We start from the raw sequence: 25,410 nt of genomic DNA, 5'->3' as shown, positions 1-25,410 counted from the left end.
AGCTCAGCAACTAGGTCACAAAGTGCTTGGATCCATGCCACAGGGTGGAATGCCTTCAAGTGCACATGAAGGCATGTCCAGGACATCCTTTCTCAAACTACATTCAGGTGATGAAGAAGATTCACACCTCAAGAGTACTGCCACAATCTACTTGCTGTAACTGCGCAGAGTATAGTATGTGAATGTGCCAGGGGGCTCTTGCAATGGGACTCGTAGCCCACAGCATAAAACAAAAGGGAGTGGGATCATCTGCAGCCAGAGGAGCTTCCCCTGAACTGTTTTAGACTGCTCTCTTATCTACATAACTCTTTGAGGAGGGCTACTCCCTACAGCTTTACATAAAACCTGTCCCCATTCGTTAAGTAGGGCAATTCTAATCCATTAAAGTAGAAATCAAATTATTTCACAATTAACACAAATAGTGCTGTTAACAATTCCCCAAATAGTGCACATGTTCTTCAACCAGGTTTTAAAAACTGATGGTAAGTAAAGACAAAATACAGATTAGTTTCCATTTTTATTAAAGTTTTTTTTAAACCAAGGAATACATTACACTTGAAGTTCAATAACACAAATAAACATTAGTTCTTAAATCTTCTATTTACAAAAAATGTAAACATAAAAGAAAATAATTCATCACTTCCAACCCTATTCTGACTGAATGTATCAAAAAAAGAAGAAAAGGAAGAAGAGGAAGAAGAAGGAAGAGGAGGAGGAGAAGAAGAAGAATTAGAAGAAGAAGAAAAAGAATTAGAAGAAGAAGAAGAATTAGGAGAAGAAGAAAAGGAGGAGGAGGAGGAGGAAGAAGAGAAAGAGAAGGAGAAAAAGTAATAGTAGTAGTAGTAATAGTAGTAGTAGTCCTTTCAGGAGATAAGTTCTTTCTTCAGAATGAGTAGCACAATCTTATTAAAATATATTCATCTTCCAGGGCTGCAAGGACATGGCATGAATGACTAGTGCCCACTATGAAATGATCTGTGGGGTTATGACTAAAGTCCACCTCCTTTATCAGGACAGCTCAAATGCCCTCAGAGATGGCTCTTCTCTCTCCACTCAGTGTCCAAGGACATGGACAGCACCAGGGCACTGAGCCCCAGACACTGTCATGAACATGATGCGCAAGCTGGCATACTCTAGGACACAGATCAGAGCCAGCAGTGACCTACTGAGTCTGGATGAATGTTGGTCATAGAATATTAGAGCTAAAAGAATCTGACAAGGCAGCTAGCCATTTTACAGTTGGGTCTTCTAATAGTGAGGAGAATATTGATAAAATTTTATGGAATACTCAGATATGTTTATTTATATATCTTCCTAAAGCCATTTAAACTTCACTAATTCATGTTTCATCTTCAAATACTGATAAACTCTAAGCCAACATACTAGGCTGAAACTAATTTTAGGCATAACTTATAACATTTTAAGAACATCTATTTGGTCTTAACAAAAATAAATATCCTTAAGAAATAAGTAAGGGAAAAGGATATTCTTCAGGAGAGTATTAGAGGAGTCTACCTTAAGACTACCTAACTGTTTGCCAGTTTCTTTAAAGCTGTCAGCTCAAGTCTGCTGACATGGCTTTTGCTGCCTTCCTGTAAATTCTGTTCTTGAAAACCTGAGAGACAAAATCACTTGTTATTTTTGACAATTGGGACCTTAATACTATCAAAATGAACCTAAATCTGAACTGAAAACTGAGGTAGTCTGGTCCATTTTTATATGCACTCCACACTTTTTGAGTCAGAGAGAGACTCCAGTCTATTGTCCCCAAATCAGCTACTTTCACCATGTCCCCCATCTCACTTCCACCATGGCTGCAGTCTGCTAGTCTTCTCGGTGAACTGCTTTTGTTAACATAAAAGGCATCCTGCCACAGGATACCAACATATAGGCCATTTTGAATTCTTCAGTTCAAAGCTGAATTCTAGCCCACTAATTCTGCATGGAAATCTCAGACTTTAAGTCTGTTTTTATACTACGGCCATATTCTAAGTGACTCAAATGCTCCTCTTAACATTTCTTATAGGTTCAGTGACCTTCTAAGTCTTCCCGGGGTATACTATGAAGAATCAGTGATAAGCAACCACTCTCAAGACTTGTTGAAGAGGAAGGAAGACACCGGAGCTGTTAGTTACCCTCAGAAACTCAAGATTTCTTAGCCACATACCTTATCAAGTTCCTTATATGTGCAGAGAAAACACTAGGGTATCAGATTCCAAGCTTAATAAATATATATATAGAAAAAATGTCATCTATAATATTTTCTCCAGAAAGTCATTAGTGCAAATATAATTATATCAATAAAAAATAAAGCAAAAATATATTTCAAGTATAAAAAGCACCATGCTCGGAAACAATACTACCTAAATGGCATTACTGCACAACAGTCAAAATATAATTGAACCTACCACTGTGAATCGCAAATATATTATCCATCATACTTTTGGTGAAATTCTTTATACAACTTTGCAGGATGATTCATAATCACAATCAATATATAAGTTTAGAGTTTTATAATTTTCTTTAAAAATATACTCTATACTTTTCCTTGACCTTTAAAGTAATGTGTGACAAAGGCAGAAAACTAAGCACTGGCCTGACACCATTACTATTAACTTCTCTTTAGCTGAAGTCAGCTATGCTAGAGACCCCCAGTTTTTTCTTTCTTTCTTTCTTTCTTTTTTTTTTTTTTTACAATGACAAATACCTCCAATTTAAAACTGCTTGCAAATACATATTTAAAACTTATGCATTAGAAAAAGGTGACTTTCCTCTATTCTGGGTTGCAGTTTGGCTCCAATGTCAAATGGTCAGCTAATTACTTTTTAGTAATTATACTGCTTGCTCACTTAGCATAATCTCTTAAATGGAGTGCTCAATAACTATGCTAAATTAAAAGGTGAATGAATGAATGAATAGATGAATGAATGAAAAAATACTGTTCAGGTGTTTGAGGACTTCATTAACTTTAGAGAGAACTGGGCATTACTCATCACTAAAAAACTTTGAATTGAATTACTAAGAGGGGGTGGTAAGCTTTAGTACCGGAGCAGAATTGTTTCTGAGGATGAGAATCTATGTAGTAACAGGAGCAGTGTCAAAAGCAGGAAGCAAAAAACATCACCTCTTTTTACCGTTGGTTTGTTTTTGTTTTTTGTCTGCCAAACCCATTCCCCTGTCTGGTTTCTCTGGATAGTAGCTAGGGACAATGGGAATCTCGTTCATCCACTCATGTGCATTACTAATGTGCATTACTAATTAGATGACGAGGCATTTGGCTACCTTCAGAGAGTCATAGTTACTCCTGCCATTTACCTGCGCTTCACTGAACTTCTTCACTTTGACATTCAGAGCACTGGGCGGAAATCACATCATATCAAGAACATCACCTCCTTTTAAAGCACAGGCAATTTTCTGACTTCTGCGGACCAAGCCTTATATTGTGGGTGATGAATAGGCCCTACAACAAACTTACACTTTGCTATTAGTAAACCACCTTGTTTTGACTTATATTTTTCTTCTTATATATAGTTTTCAGATAGTAGATATTCTTCTGTAATAACTTCTTAGCCTACTTGAAAATAACTGCATATCTCTCTATGTAGTACCATAATTTTTCTCTTCATTGGTCAAAAAAGAATAGTTCTATTTTTCTTGGGTTACAGTTATCATAATTATTATCTGAAAAACATACAATTAGGTTTTCTTCTGTTTGCATGTCTTCAGTGTTACATGGCAGAGTATTTTTCTCTCTCTGCTACCACAGTTTTTCACATCATGATTAAATTACTGGAGAACACAACTGGAAGGGCTACCAGTGCCTAATGGTTAAGTAGTAAACTGCCACACAGCTGGTTTGAAAAAGCCAAGCATGGTCAAATCATAAGATTTAGCAAAACATTAAAAAAAAAAAACCCAACCTTTTAGACAATGAGAACAATGACAATGATTTAAGTGTACCATGCATAGCCATTAAATTCAATATAACAGTGATACAGAAACCCAATTCAATTACTATCTGTAATTCAAAGGACAATTTAACTTTTGAGGACAGGATCCATAATTTATAATCTTATAATAGCCATTTTAAAAATTACTGCAGTATTCATTTTAGGTTAATGAAAATGCTGGGGTATGTAATCACTCTGAAAATTTCACCAATTATTCCATTTTCAAAGGCAAATTTCAGGCAGGTTATACATTCTGACAAATAAAGACATGGTGACTTAGAATTCCTTCTCCTTCTCCAAGCTCTGAGGCTGTCGGGCTGCTGATGAAGAGTGACTGCTGTGAAGTTCTGCTTCAAGGTCTGATTGTGGTCAAAGCTTCCAAGCCAAAGTTAGGAACGCCTCTTTTGCCATCTGCCTAGGCTGGCACTCTCCCAGATTTGTGCTTTGTTCAGAGGAACGTGACACAAAGTAATGTCTTGAGAATTCACTTTTCCATTCCTAGTGCCATACACACAGAAGAAATCCAGCCAGCAGAGGAAATAGATTGCCTAGCAGAAGCCAGAGAGTAACCACCAGGCTAGAGGAATGGGAACAAAGATCTAGGATTGAAAACAAAAAAATTGACTTTAGTAGAGACATTTTTGGAAAAAATCATACCAATTAAAAATTGGCAGATAAGTACAGGTGACAATTAAAAGGTGAACAAAGACCACCTTGGAGAGCAGAATCAAGAATAACTTCCTGAAACCTATATATGCAAAGTCATTTTTATACATTTATAGAAAAAGAACAAAATATCTTATGCAAGAAGGAAAGACGATGTACCCACCATATTGAGGATAAAAGTAGCACCCCAGAAAAGAAAGAATTATCTTTAGGAAGTATCCCAACAAAGCTAAAGGGAAGTAAATTAATATCTTGGTGATTCTAACACGGGATACAGAATCTTCTTCCTCTATTCTTGTCCTTTTTACGTAGGGTAACCCTGAAATTTATCATCCCAAATCAGGACATTTTGAGACAAGCACTGCAATAAATTTCCCGAGATGGAACCACTGGTGCCCATGGTGCCATGTCAGCAAACTGAAACTTAGATGACTTTTGTGTTCCCCTGCTTAACCAGAAACACAGTATAACCAGTAGCTAATCTACAACTGGCAAGCCAACTCTGGGACCTGCAGTTATTTCTTTCTTCCTTGATATTTCTAGTAAGGTCAGATATACCACCCCAGCCAATCAAATTAACCCAAATACTTCTTGTTTCCTGCTTGCAGTTCTTTTCCCTTATTTTGCAGTTCTCTCTGTACTCTTGAGATGGAGATTGCCTATTTTATGAAGTGTGAAATAAAATTAACACAAGGGAATGCTATTAATAATTATACCAAGACCATAGGTACATGGACTGTCCCACGTAAACCAGCACATATGGTCTCTGATCTCTAAATATCTACCCATCTATCCATATTACCCCAGGCTGATATGGAAATGGTGAAAGAGGGGATCCTGGGTGGCTCAGTTGGTTGAGGGTCTGCCTTTGGCTCCGGTCATGATCCCAGGGTTCTGGAATCAAGCCCCATGCCCAGCTCCCTGCTCAGCAGGGAGCCTGCTTTTCCCTCTCCCTCTGCCTGCTGCTCCTCCTGCTTGTGTGATCTCTCTCCCTGTCAAATAAATAAATAAAATCATAAAAAAAAAAGAAAGAAAGAAATGGCAGAATATTCTATGGGCTTTGGGCACTAGGAATATATTTTAATTTAGCCATGAGTTGTTCTCAGGGGTAAAATCTTCCCAAAACAATTCTCAGAAAGGAAAGCATTTTTATTGCAGTCAAGAGACCAGGTTAACCTGACTTTATTTCAGAATAAGTTGTCCTTTCTAATATTTTTATCAATAAAGAGCCAACCAAGATTCAAGTCTGACTTGCTTAAAAGGTAGGAAAAATAGGACTAGTCTTCAGCTATGGAACGAACACAGTGATAATGGCAAGATATTTCTGAGCATCATACTACACAGTGTGGAACAGGTATTTTAAAAGAATTATTTTAATGCCCATAAGCCAGGTAAACCATGGGGGAACTCCTATTCTTCCTCAATGGAATCATGCTGGTATTTGTTAAATCTTAAAAAAAAATCCCACTTAGAGAGGGCATCAAGATGATAGAGGAGTAGGAGACCTAAATTTTGTCTGGTCCCAGGAATTCAGCTAGATAGTTATCAAACCATTCTGAACACCTACATACTTAACAGCATAGTTGAGTTGTTATTTAGTTGCTTTAGCAGCAACTCTATGAATAGAAAAGCAACCACAGGGGCACCTGGGTGGTTCAGTGGGTTAAAGCCTCTGCCTTCGGCTCAGGTCATGATCCCAGGGTCCTGGGATCGAGCCCCACATCGGGCTCTCTGCTTGGTGGGGAGCCTGCTTCCCTCTCTCTCTGCCTGCCTCTCTGCCTACTTGTGATCTGCCATAATCTTAAAAAAGAAAAAGAAAAGCAACCACATTCTGGAAGGCAGGATATATGGAGAAGTGAATCTGAGGCGATATACAGTCAGCTACTAGCAAGTGATGGAACAGAGGAGCACAAAATTGGAACTTTTACAAGTCTGCTCTGCTGAGGGACATTGCTCTAATAGCTACGCCAGGGATGGATCCCTCACTGGGATAGTGTGGAATCAGGGCCCTTGGAGTCACAGAAAGGCCAGGGGTGCCTGACTGCAGTAGAGCTCCCAGGTATCAGAGCAGGAAAGCCAGCTGCAAAGACTAAGCCCAGGAGGGGGCTCTCAGCTCAGGGTTACCTTAAACTGCAATCCCTGGCACAACTGGGCCACTGCTCTTTGAGCAAGGGCTCAACAAGCGGCACATCGGGGAGACTCCCTTTCTTTCCTAGCAAGAGTGGCTTGGGAGCCTCGTGTGGGAGCCTGATTCAGGAGCCTGCCACAGGAATCTGCTAGGTTTGGAGATTCCAAATGTGAACACAGTCATGTGCCTGAGATAGAAACGCTTGGTCACAGGCCAGGTGAGCAAGGAATGTGGCCAGAGACCAGGGAGACAGTAGTGACTGACTACTTTTCTCTGAGGGCTCACTGAGGAGTGCGGACCCAAGCTCTCGGCGCTTAAAGGGCCAGAGTTTGGGAGGCTGCCATTTTCATACTTGTTCTCTAAAGCTGTGCAGAAATCTTCAGGGAAGAAAAGCTACTGAGTGCAAACCCAAGAAGATTATTTAGCCTGGCCCCTGGCAAGAATGGTGCAATTCCACCTGAGACAAAGACATTTGAGAATCAATGCGACAGGCCTCTCCTCCAGAAGATCAGCAAGAATATCCAGTCAAGACCAAGTTTACCAATCAATGAGAACTGCAAAACTCCAGCGCTAGGGGAATACACCACAGAGAATTCATGGCTTTTCCCCCATGATTCTTTAGTCTTTCAAAGTTAATATTTAAAGTTTTATTAATTTTTTTCTATTTCTTTTTTTTATTTTCCTCTTTTTTCAACCAACTTATCAAGACCTTTTTAAAAATCTTTTTTAATTTTCATTTTTATAGCCATAATTTACCCCTTCATTGTATTTACCCTTATGTGTATGTGTGTGTGTGTGTGTGTGTGTGTATGTATAAGTATTTCTTTCTTTAAAATTTTGGGAGGCAGTTTCTTCCAAAAGACCAAAATACACCCCAAATCTAGTGTGTGGCTCTGTTCTATTCACCAGCCTAATCATAGTCTTCTTTTTTCTTTTTTCCCCTCCTCCCTCCACCCCAAGGTTTTGGGTCTCTTCTGATTTGTTTAGTGCATATTTTTCTGGGGTTGTTACCCTTGCAGTATTTTGCTCTCTTGTTCATCTATTCTCTTCTGGACAAAATGACAAAACAGAAAAACTCACCTCAAAAAAAAAAAAAAAAGAATAAGAGGCAATACTGACTGCCAGGGTATTGCCTCCTATGGCAATTATATGGACATTAGTAAGATGCCGGAACCAGGGTTCAGAATGATGATTATAAAGATACTAGCTGGGCTTAAAAAAAGCATAGAGGGGCGCCTGGGTGGCTCAGTGGGTTAAGCCCCTGCCTTCGGCTCAGGTCATGATCTCAGGGTCCTGGGATCGAGTCCCGCATCGGGCTCTCTGCTCAGCAGAGAGCCTGCTTCCCTCTCTCTCTCTCTCTGCCTGCCTCTCCATCTACTTGTGATTTCTCTCTGTCAAATAAATAAATAAAATCTTTAAAAAAAAAAAAAAGCATAGAAAAAGGGAGGGGGGAGTGATAGGGTGGCTGGGTGATGGACATTGGGGAGGGTATGTGCTATGGTGGCTCCAGTGAATAAAAATTAAAAAAAAAAAAAAAGGCACAGAAGATACTAGAGAATCCCTTTCTGGAGAAATACAATCTAACCAAGTTGAAACTGAAAAGGCTATTAATGAGGTGCCATAAAAATGGAGGCTCTAACTGCTAGGATAAATGAGGCAGAAGAGAATTTGTGATATAGAAGACCAGATGATGGAGAATAAAGAAGCTGAGAAAAAGAGATAAAAACAAGAACTGGATCACAAGGGGAGAATTTGAGAGATATGTGATATGATAAAGTGAAACAATATTAGAATAATTGGGATCCCAGAAGAGGAAGAAAGAGAAAGAGGGGCAGAAGGTGTACTGGAGCAAATTAAAGCAGAAAACTTCCCTTATCTGGTGAAGGAAACTGGCATCAAAATCCAGGAGGCACAGAGAACCCAATTTACAAATCTCAGAGAAAAGAGTAAATCCTGAAAGCAACTCTGGAGAAGAGGTCTGTAACTTATAATGGTAGAAACATTAGATGGACAGAAGACCACAGAGACCTGGCAGGCCAGAAAGGACTGGCGTGATATATTCAGTGTACTAAACTAGAAAAATATGCAGCCAAGAAGACTATAATCAGCTAAGCTGTCATCAAAAATAGAAGAAGAGGGGCACCTGGGTGGCTCAGTGGGTTAAAGCCTCTGCCTTCGGCTCAGGTCATGACCCAGGTCCTGGGATCAAGCCCTGCATCAGGCTCTCTGCTCAGCAGGTAGCCTGCTTCCCTTCCTCTCTCTCTGCCTGCCTGCCTGCCTCTCTGCCTACTTGTGATCTCTGTCTGTCAAATAAATAAATAAATAAAATCTTAAAAAAAAAAAAAAAAAAAAAAGAAGAGACAAAAAGCTTCCAGGACAAACAGAAACTGAAAGAATCTGTGATCACCAGGGACGTCTGGGTGGCTCAGTTGGTTAAGCAGCTGCCTTCAGCTCAGGTCATGATCCCAGCATCCTGGGATCGAGTCCCACATCAGGCTCCTTGCTCCGCAGGGAGCCTGCTTCTCCCTCTGACTCTGCCTGCCACTCTGTTTGCTTGTGCTCGCTCTCACTCGCTCTCTCTCTGACAAATAAATAACTAAAATCTTAAAAAAAAAAAAAAAAAAGAAATAAGAAAGGTCTCAAATACACAACCTAATCCCACACCTAAAGGAGCTGAAGAAAGAACAGCAAAGAAAGCCTAAACACAGCAGAAGAGAAATAATAAAGATTAGAGCAGAGATCAAGGAAATAGAAACCAAAAGAACAGAAAAACAGATCAATGAAACTAGGAGCTGGTTCTTTGAAAGAATTAGTAAGAATGGATAAACCTCTGGCCAGACTTATCAAAAAGAAAAGAGAGGGGACCCAAATATAAAATCATGAATGAAAGAGGAGAGATTACAACCAACACTGAAGAAATACAAATGATTATAAGAACATATGAGTAACTCTATGAAAACAAATAAGATAATCGGGAAGAAATGGATGCATTCCTAAAGACATATAAACTACCAAAACTAATGCAGGAAGAAAGAGAAAAGAACAGACCCCAAAGCAGAAATGAAACTGAAGCACTAATCAAAAACCTCCCAACAAACAAGAGCCCAGGGACTGATGGCTTCCCATTGGAATTCCATCAAACATTTAAAGAAAAGTTAACACTTATTCTTCTGAAACTGTTCCAAAAAACAAATATGGAAGGAAAACTTCCAAACTCATTTTATGAGGCCAGCATTACCGTAATCCCAAAACTGGACAATGACCCATCAAAAAAGGGGAATTACAGACAAATATCCCTGATGAACATGGATGCAAAAATTCTGACGAAAATACTATCCAAAGGATTATTCACCATGACCAAGTGGGATTTATTTCTGTGCTACAAGCTTGGTTCAACATCCAGAAATCAATCAATGTCATACATTACATTACATTAATCAAAGAAAGGACAAACACCATATGATACTCTCAACAGATGCAGAAAGAACATCTGATAAAGTACAGCATCCTTTCTTGATTAAAACTCTTCACAGTGTAGGATAGAGGCTACATATGTCAATAACATCAAAAAGTCATCTATGAAAACCCCACAGTGAATATCATTCTCGTCAGAAAGATGGCAGGGATGTCCACTATCATCACTGCCATTCAACATAGTACTGGAAGTCCAAGCCTCAGCATCAGACAACAAAAAGAAGTACAAGCCATCTGAGTTGGCAAAGAAGAAGTCATATGCACTTCTCACTCTTTGCAGATGATATGATACTTTATGTGGAAAACCCAAAAGACTCCACTCCAAAACTGCTAGAATTCATACAGGAATTCAGTAAAGTTGAAGGATATAAAATCAATGGACAGAAATCAGTTGCATTTCTATACACCAACAATGAGAGAGAAGAAAGATAAATTAAGGAGTCGATCTCATTTACAACTGCACCCAAAACCGTAAGATACCTAAGAACAAATGTAGCCACAGAGGCAAAGGATATGTACTCAGAAAACTATAGAAGACTCATGAAAGAAGTTGAAGAAGACATAAAAGAAATGGAAAAACATTCCATACTCATGGATTAGAAGAACAAATATTGTTAAAATATCTATGCTACCTAGACCAATCTACACATTCAATGAAATCCCTATCAAAATACCATCAACTTTTTTCACAGAAATGGAACAAATAATCCTACAATATGTATTGGAACAAGAAAAGACCCCAAATAGCCAGAGGAATGTTGAAACAGAAAACCAAAGCTGGTGGCATCACAATTCCGGACTTCAAGCTCTATTACAAAGCCGTAATCATTAAAACAGTACGGTACTGATGAGGGAGCAGGAGGCTGGCTGAGGACAAAGCAAAAGCTGGCGCCTTCCACCCCCTCTTCACCCTTTCCCCTCCATAAGCGTAGCATCCCTCAGGCAGCCCTGACTGCCATGAACAATAAGCAAATGGTTAACTTGCAGAGCTCACAATCCTGCTAGACAGGAGTCTCCCTTGGCTTACAAATGTTCTAAATCTCACTAACAAAGACGACTGATAGCAGGATTGTGATACCCCACCAAAAAGTCTCCCAAAGATCTTAATGTTAATGGCTGGTCTAAAGACAACATTGATCCAGCAGCAAGGGCAAGGCCTCCGGCAGGCCTGGAACATCCTGGCACCTTGTAGGCCCTCTTTAGCATATGAAAACTCCACTGAAACCTCCCTTACCCTCACCTTCCCCCAACAGCAGGGTACATAACCTGCCATCCCTCACAACCCGGGGCAGCAGCTCTTCCTGCCCACGGGTCCTGTCCCCGTGCTTTAATAAACCACCATTTTGCACCAATGACGTCTTAAGAATTCTTTCTTTAGTCGTCGGCTCCGAACCTCCTCACCCCACCGAACCTGACTTAGGTTCTAGGACTTTCAGTACCGGCACAAAAACAGACACAGAGATCAATGTAACAGAATGGTGTGCCCAGAAATGGACCCTCAACTCTATGGTCAACTAATCTTCGACAAAGCAGTTAAGAATATTTAATGGAAAAAAGACAATCTCTTCAACAAATGGTTTTGGGAAAATTGGACAGCCACATGCAAAAGAATGAAACTGAACCTCTTGCTTGCACCAGATACAGAAATAGACTCAAAATGGATGAAAGACCCAAGTGTGAGATGGGGATCCATTAAAATCCTTGAGGAGAATATGGCAGCAACCTCTTCCACCTCAGCCATAGCAACTTATTCCCAGACACATCGCCAAGGGCAAGGGAAGCAAGGACAAAAATGAGCTACTGGTACTTTAAAAGCTTTTGCACAGCAAAGGAAACAATCAACAAAACCAAGAGAGAATTGAATGAATGAGAGAAGATATTTGCAAATGACATATCAGATAAAGGACTAGTATCTAAAATCTACAAAGAACTTATCAAACAACACCCAAAGAACAAATAATCTAATCAAGAAATGGGAAGAAGACCTGAACAGACATTTCTGCAAAGAAAACATCCAAATGGCCAGCAGACACATGACAAAGTGCTGAACATCACCTGCCATCAGGGAAATACAAATCAAAACCACAATGAGATACCACCTCACACCAGACAGAATGGCTAAAATCAACAAGTCAGGAAATGACAGATGTTGGTGAGGATGCAGAGAAAGGAGAACCCTCCTACACTGTTGGTGGGAATGCAAGATGGTGCAGTGACTCTGCAGTGACTTTGAGGAACAGTATGGAGTTTCCTCAAAAAGCTGAAAACAGAGCTACCCTACGACCCAGCAATTGTAGTACTGGGTATTTACCCCAAAGATGTATATGTAGTGATCCAAAGGGGCACGTGCACCCTAATGTTTATAGCAGAAATGTCCACAATAGGCAAACTATGGAAAGAGTCTAGATGTCCATCAGCAGATAAATGGATAAAGATGTGGTGTATATATATAATGGAATATCATGCAGCCATCAAAGAAATGAAATCTTGCCATTTGCAATGAGTGGATGGAACTAGAGGGTACTATGCTAAGTGAAATAAGTCAATCAGAGAAAGATAATTATCATATGATCTCGCTGGTATGTGGAATTTGAGAAACAAGGCAGAGAATCATGGGGGAAGAGAAGGAAAAAAGAAATGGGATGAAACCAGAGAGGGAAACAAACCATAAGATGGACACTGGGGAGGGTATGTGTTATGGTGAGCACTGTGAATTGTGTAAGACTGATGAACCACTGATCTATACTCCTGAAACAAATAATACAGTATATGTTAATAAAAATAAAATGAAATTGTGAATAAGGAAAAAAAAAATCCCACTTAGCTAAGAATGGTTCTTTTTTTTTTTTTTAAGACTTTATTTACTTATTTGACAGAGGGAGAAAGAGCACAAGGAGGCAGAGAGGCAGGCAAGAGAAAGGGGGAAGCAGGCTCCCCAATGAGCAGGGAGCCTGATGCAGGACTCGATACTAGGACCCTGGGATCATGACCTGAGCTGAAGGCAGACATTTAACCAACTGAGCCACCCAGGCCTCCCAAGAATGGTTCTTTTTAAAATGTAGTCTTTGTGTCAACAATATCAGCATCACCTTGTAGTGGACAGTGCAAACTATGGAACATCAAGCCAGAGTTGATGTGGTAGAGTGGTGTGGGCTGCATTAAGGAATAGACCCTGAAGTGACTAATAACATAGGCATATCCCTTTATCTCCTGATTTTCATTTTGGCCCAAAGTAACAGGAGAAGTAGGCAATGTTTATCCACTGTTAGTAATAAAATTTAACAAGCTATTAAAACATTAATGGCAGTTCTGGAACATGTGTTCTTCAAAAATATTGCACTTTCCGTGCTAGTACTAATTAAAATGAAAACATTAAAAATGAGGGTTTCAAAATAAATTAGAGACAGTAAGTTCTGGGTTTTTATCTGAACTTCATTATTTATTAGTTCATGGATAATACATTACTTAATCTCTTTATACCTTAGTTTTCTCAGTTGTAAAACAGTAATTCCTACATCATTAGTTTTTGTGATGGTTAAATGCAATAATAAAGACAAAGCACTTGGCAAAAGTGTCTAGCATTCAATAAATGGAAACAAAAATAACCTCTACAATCTGAAGAGACTTGAAAGAATTCAGAAAAATCTTTCATAGTCACTAATGGAAACGATTTTAGGCAATATAGAACAACTACCTAATCACACTCCAGCATTTAGTAGTGTCAACTAGTAAAAAGAAAATAAAGTCAGAGTTTTACTTTTTTTTTTTTTTTTAATTTTACCCACCCATTTGAGAGAGAGAGAGAGTGCAACAAAGGAGAGGGGGAGAGGGAGAAGCAGGCTCCCAACTGAGCAGGAAATCCAATGTGGAGCTTGACCCCAGAACCCTGAGATAATGACCTGAGCTGAAGGCAGACCCTTAACTGACTGAGTCACCCAGGTGCCCCCAGAGTTTTACATTCTAAAAGAAATTACAGATATTAGAAAAAGCTATGTGAACTAATACCTAAAAACACTAATAACAAAAATGAGAAGAATTTAGGGTGAATATCTTTTACACTTCCTCCAGAATATTAGCATTTTTAAAGTTTTAAAGGCATGCTTAAAAACCTAAAAAAATACTTTACTAAGACAGATTATGGATGATCATTTGTTTATTAATAAAGTTCATTATAGGGGCACCTGGTTGGCTTAGTGGTTAAGCCTCTGCATTCGGCTTGGTTCATGATCCCAGGGTCCTGGGATCGAGCCCATCTCTGCTCCCGTGGGGAGCCTGCTTCCTCCTCTCTCTCTGCCTGCCTCTCTGCCTATTTGTGAGCTCTGTCTGTCAAATAAATAAATAAAATCTTACAAAAAAAATAAGGTTCATTATAGGTTAATTCTAATTATTAGTATTTCTCACACAAGCATATTTAAAGCATCAAAATAGTTCTATGACTTTAGTGGGTCATTAAAAAAGTATTAAACAGAAACAAACTATTTACCTGAAAGAAACACTTGTCATTGTTTCTGGCACACAGTTCAATAAATATTCAGTAAAGACTCAATATGCTCAGTGAACCCATTAACAAATATGGTAAGTCAGGATATTTTAGAATTTCAACAGTGATGTATGTATTTAAAAAGCAATGCCTAAAATGTACCTATTCTTGTAATATTTACACATTTTCAAAATTGCAGTAGTGATTTGGTGCTTGCAACACTCTTTTGACCATGCTTCCTCATAGAAATGGGCAATTTAACAGGGAAATCAATCACATTATAGCAGCACCATATTAGAAGGGTGACTGGTAAAGAAGGAGTAGGATAAGCAGAGTATAAGGTGCAGACTGTGCAGGTGGAGGGGGGCAGGTGATTTGCAATCTCCACCTCCCACCTCCTTTGAATAGATTCATTTGTTTTTGTCATGCCCCAAAGACTGGAAATGATCAACTCATGGCCCTTTGACCCGGTTTGGATTTTCTCTCATTCCTAGACACTCTTCTACTGTACTCCTAAGATTCTTACTCCTGAACCAGCAAGAATAACTATTTCAACTCTGTCAACAGCTCAATCCTTGCTCATGTCTTGGACAATGAGATGATGACAGATTGTTACAGTTAACTGGGATTAGGCCTGAGGATAGGAACTCCACCAGAACTACCTAACTTGTGGACTATCAGCCTTCTTATTCTAGCCAAAGCAATTAAACAGTAACAACAAAATTAAGTTACCGTATCAGCTTTGCATTAAAAGTAAAAGTTAACTAAGAGTATTTAACACTACTTATACTATTTACCATACCAAAAGGGCCTAAGATCTTTTTTTTAAAAAGATTTTATTTATTTGTCAGAGAGAGAGAGAAAGAGCCGAAGGCAGATGCTTAACCTATTGAAACACTCAGGTGTCCCTGAGATCTTTTGTTTTAAAGATTTTATTTATTTGAGATAGAGAGAGTGAGAGAATAAGCGGGGGGGGGGGGGGGGGGGGGGGGGGGGGGGGAGAAAGGGAGAGGGAGAAGTAGGCTCCCTGCTGAGTGGTGAGCCAAGTGGGGCTCAATACCAGAACTCTGGGATCATGACCTGAGCCAAAGGCAGAAGCCTAACTAACTGAGCCACCCAGGTGCCTGGAACAGGGATATTCTTAATGACATCGAGAATGGTGAATCCTTGCAAGAAAGTTTTCAATTTCCTTTGATCGAATCCATCAGAGGAGTCACTATGTATGGCAGTTATAGCTTTATAAAATTTATTTATTAAATAATAAGACTTAAAAGTCAAAATTCCTCCTTGATCTGTGGGCTACAGAATGGATACTGTATTAGCATGTATAAAAACAACATGAATCTCCTTGCTCATTTCCACTGGAGCTCTTGGATGACCAGGTGGATTCACAATGGGCAGTAGTTTTAAAAGGAATAATTTTTTTCTGAGAAGTAAGTCTCAACACTGGGCTTAAAATAGTAAACCATGCTGCAAACAGATAGGCTATCATCCAGGCTTTGTTGTTCCACTTACAAAGCAAAGGCAGAGTAGATTTGGTGTAATTCCTAAGGGCCCTAGGATTTTCAAAATGGTAAATTAGCACCAGCTTCAACTTTAAGTCATCAGTTGTATTACCCCCTAACAAGAGAGCCAGCCTGTCCTTGGAAGCTTTGAAGTCAGGCACTGACTTCTTTCTAGCTATGAATGTCCTTGATGGCATCTTCTTCCAATGGAAGCTTCATCTACATTGAAAATCTGTTGTTTGGTGTGGCCACTTCCATTATTTATCTTAGCCAACTCTGTATAACTTGCTGTAACTAATACAACAGTACCCGCTAATTTCCCTTACACTTCTATGTTACAGAGGTGTCTTCTTTCCTTAAACTTCATGAACTCAACTCTGCTAGTTTCTGACTTTTCTTCTGCAGCTTCCTCACTTCTCTTGGCCTTCACAGAAGTGAAGAGAGTTGGGGCCTTGCTCTGGATTAGGCTTTGACTTAAGAGAATGTTGTATCTGCTTTGAACTTCTATCCAGACCACCCAGACTTTCTCCCTTTCTCCATGTCAGCAACAAGGATTTTTTTTTTTCAGTCATTCATGTATTCACTGTAATATCACTTTTCATCTTCTCCAAGAAATTTTCGTTTGTATTCACAGCTTGGTTAACCGACAAAACCAGCTGTTGACATGCTTTCTTCACTAAGTTGAATCATTTCTAGCTTTTGATTTAAGTTGATAGACATGTGACATCTCCTTTTACATAACACTTAGAGACATGGTAGGGTTATTAATTGCCCTAATTTCAATATTGTTGTGTCTCAGGGAATAGGGAGGCCTGAGGAAGAGGAGGGAAATGGGAATTGTTGGTTGGTTGAGCAGTCTGAATACACAAAATTACCAATTAAGTTCAGTTTCTAATGAGTGTGGTTCCTGGTGTCCCCAAAGAACAAAATTACAATTGTAAAATCAAAGAACACTGATCACAGATCACCATCACAAATATAATAATAATTAAAAGGTTTAAAATATCATGAAAATTACCAAAGTGTGACACAGAGACATGAACTGAGCCAATGCTGTTGGAAAAGTGGTGCCGGCAGAGTTGCTGCCAAGGTTGGCACAAACCCTTCATTTGTAAAAAATGCAGTATCTGTGAAGTGCAATAAAGTAAAGCAGAATAACATGAGGTATGCCTGTATAACTGAAATACATTTAAATGCTTTTTGTGTTTAATGAGCAGAATTTTGTTTATACTTAATTTCAAAACGAATGGTTGAAACATTCAGTTTTTGTAATCTTGAGTGATTTTTTTTTTTTTTTTTTTTTGCAAATCAGAGGTCTTTAGAAATGTTCCTTATCCTTCCTCTTACTGAACGGAAGTGTCGTTTACTCACCTTCAATTTCTAACAGTGGTGGTAAGGAGGCTTTCCAATGAAACTGCAATTAGAAGAGAAGATGCTCCACCTGTTTTAAGAGTTTCCACCTTTCAAGAGTTTCCTTGAAGGGAATTTCCAACATTATATAAATAAGAAAAGTCTTGTCTTTACTCCAACCACAGAGACTACTCACCTAGTGGAAGAGCTCGGGTCAAGTTAGTAGCTGGAGGATCTCTTTCTGGAGGACAGAGCTCACAGAAGTCCCAACACGATGGGCAGAGCAGGTTACCATCATGAATCCAGCCATTCATCTGAATACTGACAGGGAGGACCTGCCCAGCTCGACTACACAAATATGAAGTGTTCTGAACCCAAACTGTCAGACCTTGAGGAGAACAAGAAACCTTCAAATAGGAAGGGAAAAAAACCAGATTAATAAGATTCTCATATAGGATATATGAGCCTTTTTCATCTACAGGAAAATACATTAGAATTTACTAAAAATACTGACTATAAAACAATTTGGAATATAGGCATATCTTTAATCTCGTATAAAGAAAGTTAAACTATTCAGGTTCTAAAAGAATTTTCACTCTTTGGTAGTAGCTCTTAGACTTTTTGTTTAGCATTTTTAGAAAAAATCTGAGGAAAGCTACAGACACTACTCTTTAATGATACAAGACAACACACAACTTAACATACAATTTGGATTTATAGACCCTGAAGCCAAGTTGTCAAGAGTAACATTTATGTAGGGGTGCCTGGGTGGTTTATAGTCTGTGGAGCATGCAACTCTTGATCTCGGGGCTGTGAGTTTGAGCCCCACATGGAGTGTAGAGATTACTTGAAAAAAATCAAACCTTAGGGGTACTTGGCTGGCTCAGTCAGAAAAGCATGCAACTCTTGATCTCAGGGTCCTGAGTTCAAGCCCCACGTTGGGTGTAGAGATTAAATAAAACTTTAAAAATATTAATGATAATGATGATAATAAAATCTTTAAAAAAAGAATAACACTTCTGCAGATTATAGTATCCTCATTATATTTCAGCTCAAACCTTTGTCAAAGAGCCATTACTCATGTCATTTTCTCCACAAGTCATAACTTTTGTAAATCAAATTTTTAAATTTTAAATTATAAAAATATTATCATTGTAAAAAAAGTATTACAGTACAGAAATGTACATAATACAAGTTTTTTATTCTTTTTCACTATCACAGACCCTCTGCTCAGGTATAAAAAAGGTCCTAGTGATTTTATATGGACTGGTAACATATTTATTTATTTATTTATTTATTTATTTTAAAGATTTTATTTATTTGACAGAGAGAAAGAGAGATCACAAGTAGGCAGAGAGGCAGGCAGAGGAGGAGAGAAGCAGGCTCCCTGCTGAGCAGAGAGCCTGATGTGGGGCTCAATTCCATGACCCTGGGAACATGACCTCAGCCGAAGGCAGAGGCTTAAACCACTGAGCCACCCAGATACCACAGGACTGGTAACATTCTTAAAGGTAGGACTAACATCTTAACTGCAAGGGGTAACTAATAAAGTCAATTTTATTTTATGTATTTTTAAAAGATTTTATTTATTTATTTGACAGAGGGAGAGATCACAAGTAGACAGACAGGCAGGCAGAGAAAGAGGGGGAAGCAGTCTCCCCACTGAGCAGAGAGCCTGATGTGGGGCTTGATCCCAGGACCCTGAGATCATGACCTGAGCTGAAGGCAGACACTTAAGTGACTTAGCCACCCAGGCATCCCTCAAAGTTGTTTTCTAAAAAGACTTCACATTACTTTCAATTCTGCTACTTCACTTTATAGATTTCTGGAATCTCTCTCCTGGGCCTATATTCAAACCAAGTATGTGATTATGAATATGTCTAATGGTGGCAAATTTTTTACTTAGCAAGTTAATGTAATTTTTAGAAATACCTAAAAGTTGGCCAGAACCAAACCTAGTAAAGGTAGTTGAGTAAACTAGGTAACATTAGGTTAGTATAGGTACGGGGATGTCCTTGTGTATAAGAAATACACAAATTTGTGTCTAAGTAGGAGGATGTCTTTGTGTATAAGAAATACACAAGAAATACCTGGGGAAGAGGGTGAAGCATATCAGCAGTTTGCATTTAAATGACTCAAAAAAATTTTTGTACCATTCTTGCAACTTTTCTGTCAAAATAAATAAAACAAACAATAAAAAACAAAATAGCTAACCCATGTTAAGTGTTTGGAGATTATACACATTTTCCCACAAAATGGTGGTTAATATTAAGTTAGAAAAATTAACTGACAACTCTAAGTACAGGGAAGCCGATTTATTCAATCTTTATATATAGCATTGCAAATCTGCATAATCCCTTTGCGGTGCTGTAATGTGACAGACTTTTTTTTTTTTTTTTTAGACTTTATTTATTTATTTGACACTCAGAGATCACAAGTAGACAGAGAGGCAGGCAAAGAGAGAGGAGGAAGCAGGCTCCCCGCTGAGCAGAGAGCACGATGCGGGGCCCCATCCCAGGACCCTGGGATCATGACCTGAGCTGAAAGCAGAAACTTTAACTCACTGAGCCACTCAGGCGCCCCGATAGTGACAGACTTTTAAAATAGCCTGAAGATGGGATGCCTGGCTGGCTCAGTCAGTACAGCATGTGACTCTTGATCTCAGGATCATGAGTTCAAGTCCCACATGGGATATAGAGCTTACTTAATTAAAAAAAATAATAAAATAAAATAGCCTGAAGAGGTCATCCTTCTCTATCCTGCCACTATTCTAGCCTTATCCCCTTTAATATTTTCACTTAAGGTAATTTATTTCAAAAGAAATTTTTTTAATTAATGTGCTTATATGAATCTGTTTTTTACATATACATTTTACATCTTACATAAATGTGCTTGTAAAAGCACATTTTTATCATGAAAAGTGAAAATTAGCTCAATATATAACAGGAAATGACTTCCTTAATTATGATACCTTAAAAAGATGTAATGTCTTGGGGCGCCTGGGTAGCTCAGTGGGTTAATTCTTTGCCTTTGTCTCGGGTCATGATCTCAGGGTCCTGGGATTGAGCACCGCATCAGGCTCTCTGCTCAGCAGGGAGCCTGCTTCCCTTCCTCTCTCTCTGCCTACCTCTCTGCCTACTTGTGATCTCTTGCTCCAGCAAATAAAATAAATAAAATCTTAAAAAAAAAAAAAAAGATGTAATGTCTCATGGCCATAAATAATAGTAATTATTGGGACACCTGGCTGGCTCAGGTGGTAGAGCTTGCAACTCTTGACTTCAGGGGTATGAGTTTAAGCCCCAAATCGTGGGTAGAGTTTACTTAAAAAACAAAACAATAGTAATTTTTATTATTGGAAAAATTTGGAAAAGGTGTTTTGCTCCACACTAAGTGAAGGCAGTAAAACAAAATTTTGTATTACGATTACAACTAGGTCAAAACTATGAATTTAATAAATACATAAATCTGCAATGTACTTTATCAGAAAATGGTTGCTAGATTACAGCTGTCAGATTATAGCTTAAAAGTTATGTATTTTGAATTGTCTTTTGTCTATTGATATAAAAGATAATTTTATATGAATTGGATAAAACATGAATTATATCTCAATAAAGCTATTATCAGTAATTTCAAAAGTAACAGTGAAATTACCAGCTATAGAAGTCCATTTAGATCTTGCAGCTGAAATGGTACAAAGAATTCTTATTTTTCAATTCTCAGGATCACACTTTCCTCCCTGAGATTCATGAGCAGAATATGTTAATACTCTTTAAGTTGGATGCCCCTGAGTTAACCCACTGAGCCACTCAGGCGAATTTATTTATTTGACGGAGAGAGAGAGAGAGCACACAAGCAAAGGACCAGCAGGCAGAGGGAGAGGGAGAAGCAGGTTTCCCCACTGAGCAAGGAACCCGAAGCAAGGTCTTAATCCCAGGACCCTGCTATCATGACCTGACCTGAAGACAGACCAACTAAGCCACCCAGGTTTCCCTCTTAATAAGTTTCTAATAAGGTGATGCAGTCATTTCAAATCAGATATGTAAATGAGACAATTAAGAAAAAAGTATTTTGCTACCTTTGGATTTCTAATTACACAGGAGAAAACCTATTATTAATCTATAGCTGATTTATTAATTCTTAAATCCACACTTTCCTCAGATCTTATGAAATAAAATTGCAAATTTTTTCCATTACAAAGTAGTATTTGTTCAAAAACAAAATTACATACATTCCATTATTTCCTTGGGATATATGTCCAAAATAAAATTACCATAAAACTTGCTGATATATAACAATTATATGTTTTTGTAAACAAATGGAAAAAGGTTAATTTCTCTCAAGGAAATGATAATATTTTCATGAAACATAAGCATCCAAGCTAATATTTACATAAATAAGTTGAAAGCATTAATCAGTACATTATATAAAAATATAAACTATTTTAAAATGTAAAAACCACTGATAACAAGATAAAATTATATAATATTTTATAATAATTATTAACAATCATATAGTTTACCTGATAACATCCACTCCCCCAGTCTGGGTAACTCAGCTTCCTCTCACACTTTTCCATGACAAATGCTGATTTCTGAATTAGACAAACTGAATGAGGTCCATACTTTTCAGCACCATAGTTTTTAAAAAGATCTGAAACAAACCAAAGAATTTCTCTTAAAAATTGACTTCTGGCTCAAAGAAGAAGTTGAAGCATTCCAGTCTTATGGTTAAAAGTTGCTTTAAAAATGGAGTATGTTTGGGATGCCTGGGTGGCTCAGTTGGTTGGACGACTGCCTTCGGCTCAGGTCATGATCCCGGAGTCCTGAGATCGAGTCCCGCATCAGGTTCCCAGCTCCATGGGGAGTCTGCTTCTCTCTCTGACCTTCTCCTCGCTCACTCTCTCTCTCTCAAATAAATAAATTTAAAAAAATGGAATATGTTTAATGGAAATTATCAATTAAAAAAAATCAAGAGAAATGGGCTCTAAAATCAAACTGGATTCTCAATAAAGGACTTAGTGGGAAGAAATTATTATATCAAAAAATAGGAGATAAAACTGGCCTAAAGTATCTAAAGGAGATTTACAGAGGAAATGGCACTAAAAATCATCTTTACTGGTTATCTAAATAGGAATCCCCCCCGAGATGAAGCCAAGTAATTTATCTAATAAAGGCTTTTTTGTGGTGCTGCAGAAAGTTTTTACAAAGTTCTTTTATTTTCATTGTATGCCATCTCCTGGAGGTCCATACCTAACATGCTGATGCAGTCTCAGACTGAGCACAACCATGCAGAGATACAGGATTAAAGGACCTCCAAATATCTAATAGACAAAGGAATGAGGCTCTTTACCCTGCTTAGCAATAATTTGTTCTCTTTAGGCTTAATACAGTTTTCATCTTTTGAAAGCAGAGGTCTTTTTTTTTTTTTTTAAGATTTTATTTATTTATTTGACAGACAGAGATTCCAAGCAGGCAGAGAGGCAGTCAGAGAGAGGAAGAAGCAGGCTCCCTGCTGAGCAGAGAGCCTGATGTGGGGCTAGATCCCAGGACCCTGGCTGGGATCATGACCTGAGCCGAAGGCAGAGGCTTTAACCCACTGAGCCACCCAGGCGCCCCTGAAAGCAGAGGTCTTAAAGATGGGTATTTTATGTCAGTTTTGAAAAATCTTAATTACATAACCTAAGAAAGAAAATATAAAACAGAATAAAATTTTTAAAAAAATTTATGAATACGTCAATGTCCTTGAAAAACAAAGTGATCAGTGTCAAAAAAAGAAAAGGGGGTGGTTACCTATCTACAGCCCTCAGGCCAATCCTGAAGGCTACCTGAAGGTTTTTATAAATAAAGTTTTATTGGAACACTGCCATTAATTTACATATTGTCTATAGCTGCTTTCATACTGTAACAGCAGAGTTCAGTAATTGCAACAGAGACCGCATGACCCACCAAGTTTAAAATATTTACTATTTTTGTTTAAAAAAATTTACTATCTTTCTCTTTATAATAAATGTCTGCCAACTCCAGATCTAAAACAATAAAGTGTGATACCATATCATTGGCAAACTCATAATTGACAGATCTCTGCATTTCTTGGCTTTAACATGGAACTGCTGAATAGTTATAAGTTTTTAGATGTTTATTGAATAGATGAACGATGAAAAAAAATGACTGTACAAATCCAGTTAAATCTACCAGGTTTAAATATAAAAGGAAAACCATTTTGAAAATTTAAAATGAAAATAACAGAATCTGTAATAAAGTATAGAATAATTGGGGATTAAAAAGGACCAGGTTTTGGGGTAACTGGGTGATGGACACTGGGGAGGGTATGTGTTGTAATGAGCACTGGGTATTATATAAGATTGGTGAATTATAGACCTGTACCTCTGAAACAAATAATAGACTATATGTTAATTAATTGAATTTAAATTAAAAAAGAAAAAAGGACCAGATTAGAAATTTTGATGACCACAGAGTAAAAAACTACCTATCACTCTTTATGTACGTATCAATGTGATAACATTTTGTTTACACAAGTGAATACCCAATTGGCAATATATCTTACCACAGAGTATTATTCTGATATCCGGAGAATGACATGTTACTTCTAAATTACATAAAATGCACACTCCTCAGAAAAGAAAACACAGGATACCTAATATGATTTAATAAAAAGAGCTCTGCACTGGAGGACCTTAGGCTGGCACCATTAACTGTATTACTTAGTATCTCTTCATTTACTTGTGACATTCAATATGTTCTGTGTGTCTCTCATCAGGTTTTTAGAAAAATAAAATAAAATGATAAAAATGAAAAGTGCTTTGCAAATGGAAAATGTCATGCAGATGTAAAGTACAACAAAAAAGTAGGGTGTACACATCTGCAAATATATCTAAACAACTAAATACTTATTATGTGTCATAGTTCTAAGCATTTATTATGTGAATTCATTTAGTTCTCACAAGTACTCTATAAGACAGGTATTATTATTCACTTGGTACAGAGGAAGAAACTGAGGTACAGAGAAGTTAAGTTACTTCTAACAAATGGATACCAGTGGAACCATAATACAAATTTAAATAGTCTGGCTCCTGGGTCTGTGCCCTTAATCCTTACTCTATATTGCTAATATGTAATTTTAATATATATACAACATTTCATTTCACTAGACTACTAACCTGGTTGATTTTCCAATATTCTACAATCTGAGCTGCGCTGATATTCACCACTTAAATGCCAACTGAATTCCTGACTGAAAGGGCAGTAGTCAGCAATTTCTACTGAACCACCATAATAAGGCAAATCTTCTGTAGGTATTCCACTTAGTTCATCGAAGTACTATATAAAAAAAAAATTGTTAGGAAGACAGGAAAGTAAGAATCATTCTGTATAATCAAAACAAAGTCCACAGGCAATTTATAGCAATCCTCTAATGCCACATAATATAAAAAAGATATCACTGTACTTTTCTTCATATATAATACAATATAAAGACAATATACTACCTGAGCAGTATTTCAAGGTTGTCATAGTTTTAGAAATAACTAAGGTAAGTATCTTAGTCTAAGTTTTTTACTAGATGATAGATTTGACTAGTGTTTTAAAAAGATGAATAGGAAAGGTTTTAAGAATTGAAAAAACACAAAACTGGGGCGCCTGGGTGGCTCAGCAGGTTAAAGCCTCTGCCTTCGGCTCAGGTCATGATCCCAGGGTCCTGAGATCGAGCCCCGCATGGGGCTCTCTACTCCACAGGGAGCCTGCTTCCTCCTCTCTCTCTCTGCCTGCCTCTCTGCCTACTTGTGATTTCTGTCTGTCAAATAAATAAATAAAATCTTAAAAAAAAAAACCTCACAAAACT

General features: G+C 38.0%; 1 protein-coding gene across 2 annotated transcripts in view; it reads right to left on the bottom strand.

Moving 5' to 3' along the window:
* Positions 1-498: 498 nt before the first annotated feature.
* Positions 499-25,410, bottom strand: part of LMLN (leishmanolysin like peptidase) — an 87,010-nt gene continuing 62,098 nt past the window's right edge. For both annotated transcript variants that reach the window (XM_013052647.2, XM_004745394.3), the window contains 4 exons: positions 24,731-24,890; positions 22,073-22,203; positions 17,750-17,960; positions 499-4,549 (listed from right to left, as the gene is read on the bottom strand). In XM_013052647.2, the coding sequence (XP_012908101.1) occupies positions 4,449-4,549; positions 17,750-17,960; positions 22,073-22,203; positions 24,731-24,890 (603 nt within the window). In that variant the 3' untranslated portion in view covers positions 499-4,448. The remainder of the gene's footprint in view (positions 4,550-17,749; positions 17,961-22,072; positions 22,204-24,730; positions 24,891-25,410) is intronic.

The sequence above is a fragment of the Mustela putorius genome, unplaced genomic scaffold (assembly GCF_011764305.1).
Source record: "Mustela putorius furo isolate JIRA1106 unplaced genomic scaffold, ASM1176430v1.1 tig00003834_pilon_pilon_pilon, whole genome shotgun sequence".
NCBI lineage: Eukaryota > Metazoa > Chordata > Mammalia > Carnivora > Mustelidae > Mustela > Mustela putorius.
Note: the sequence above shows the minus strand (reverse complement) of the source record. Positions and strands in the feature narration are given on the sequence as shown.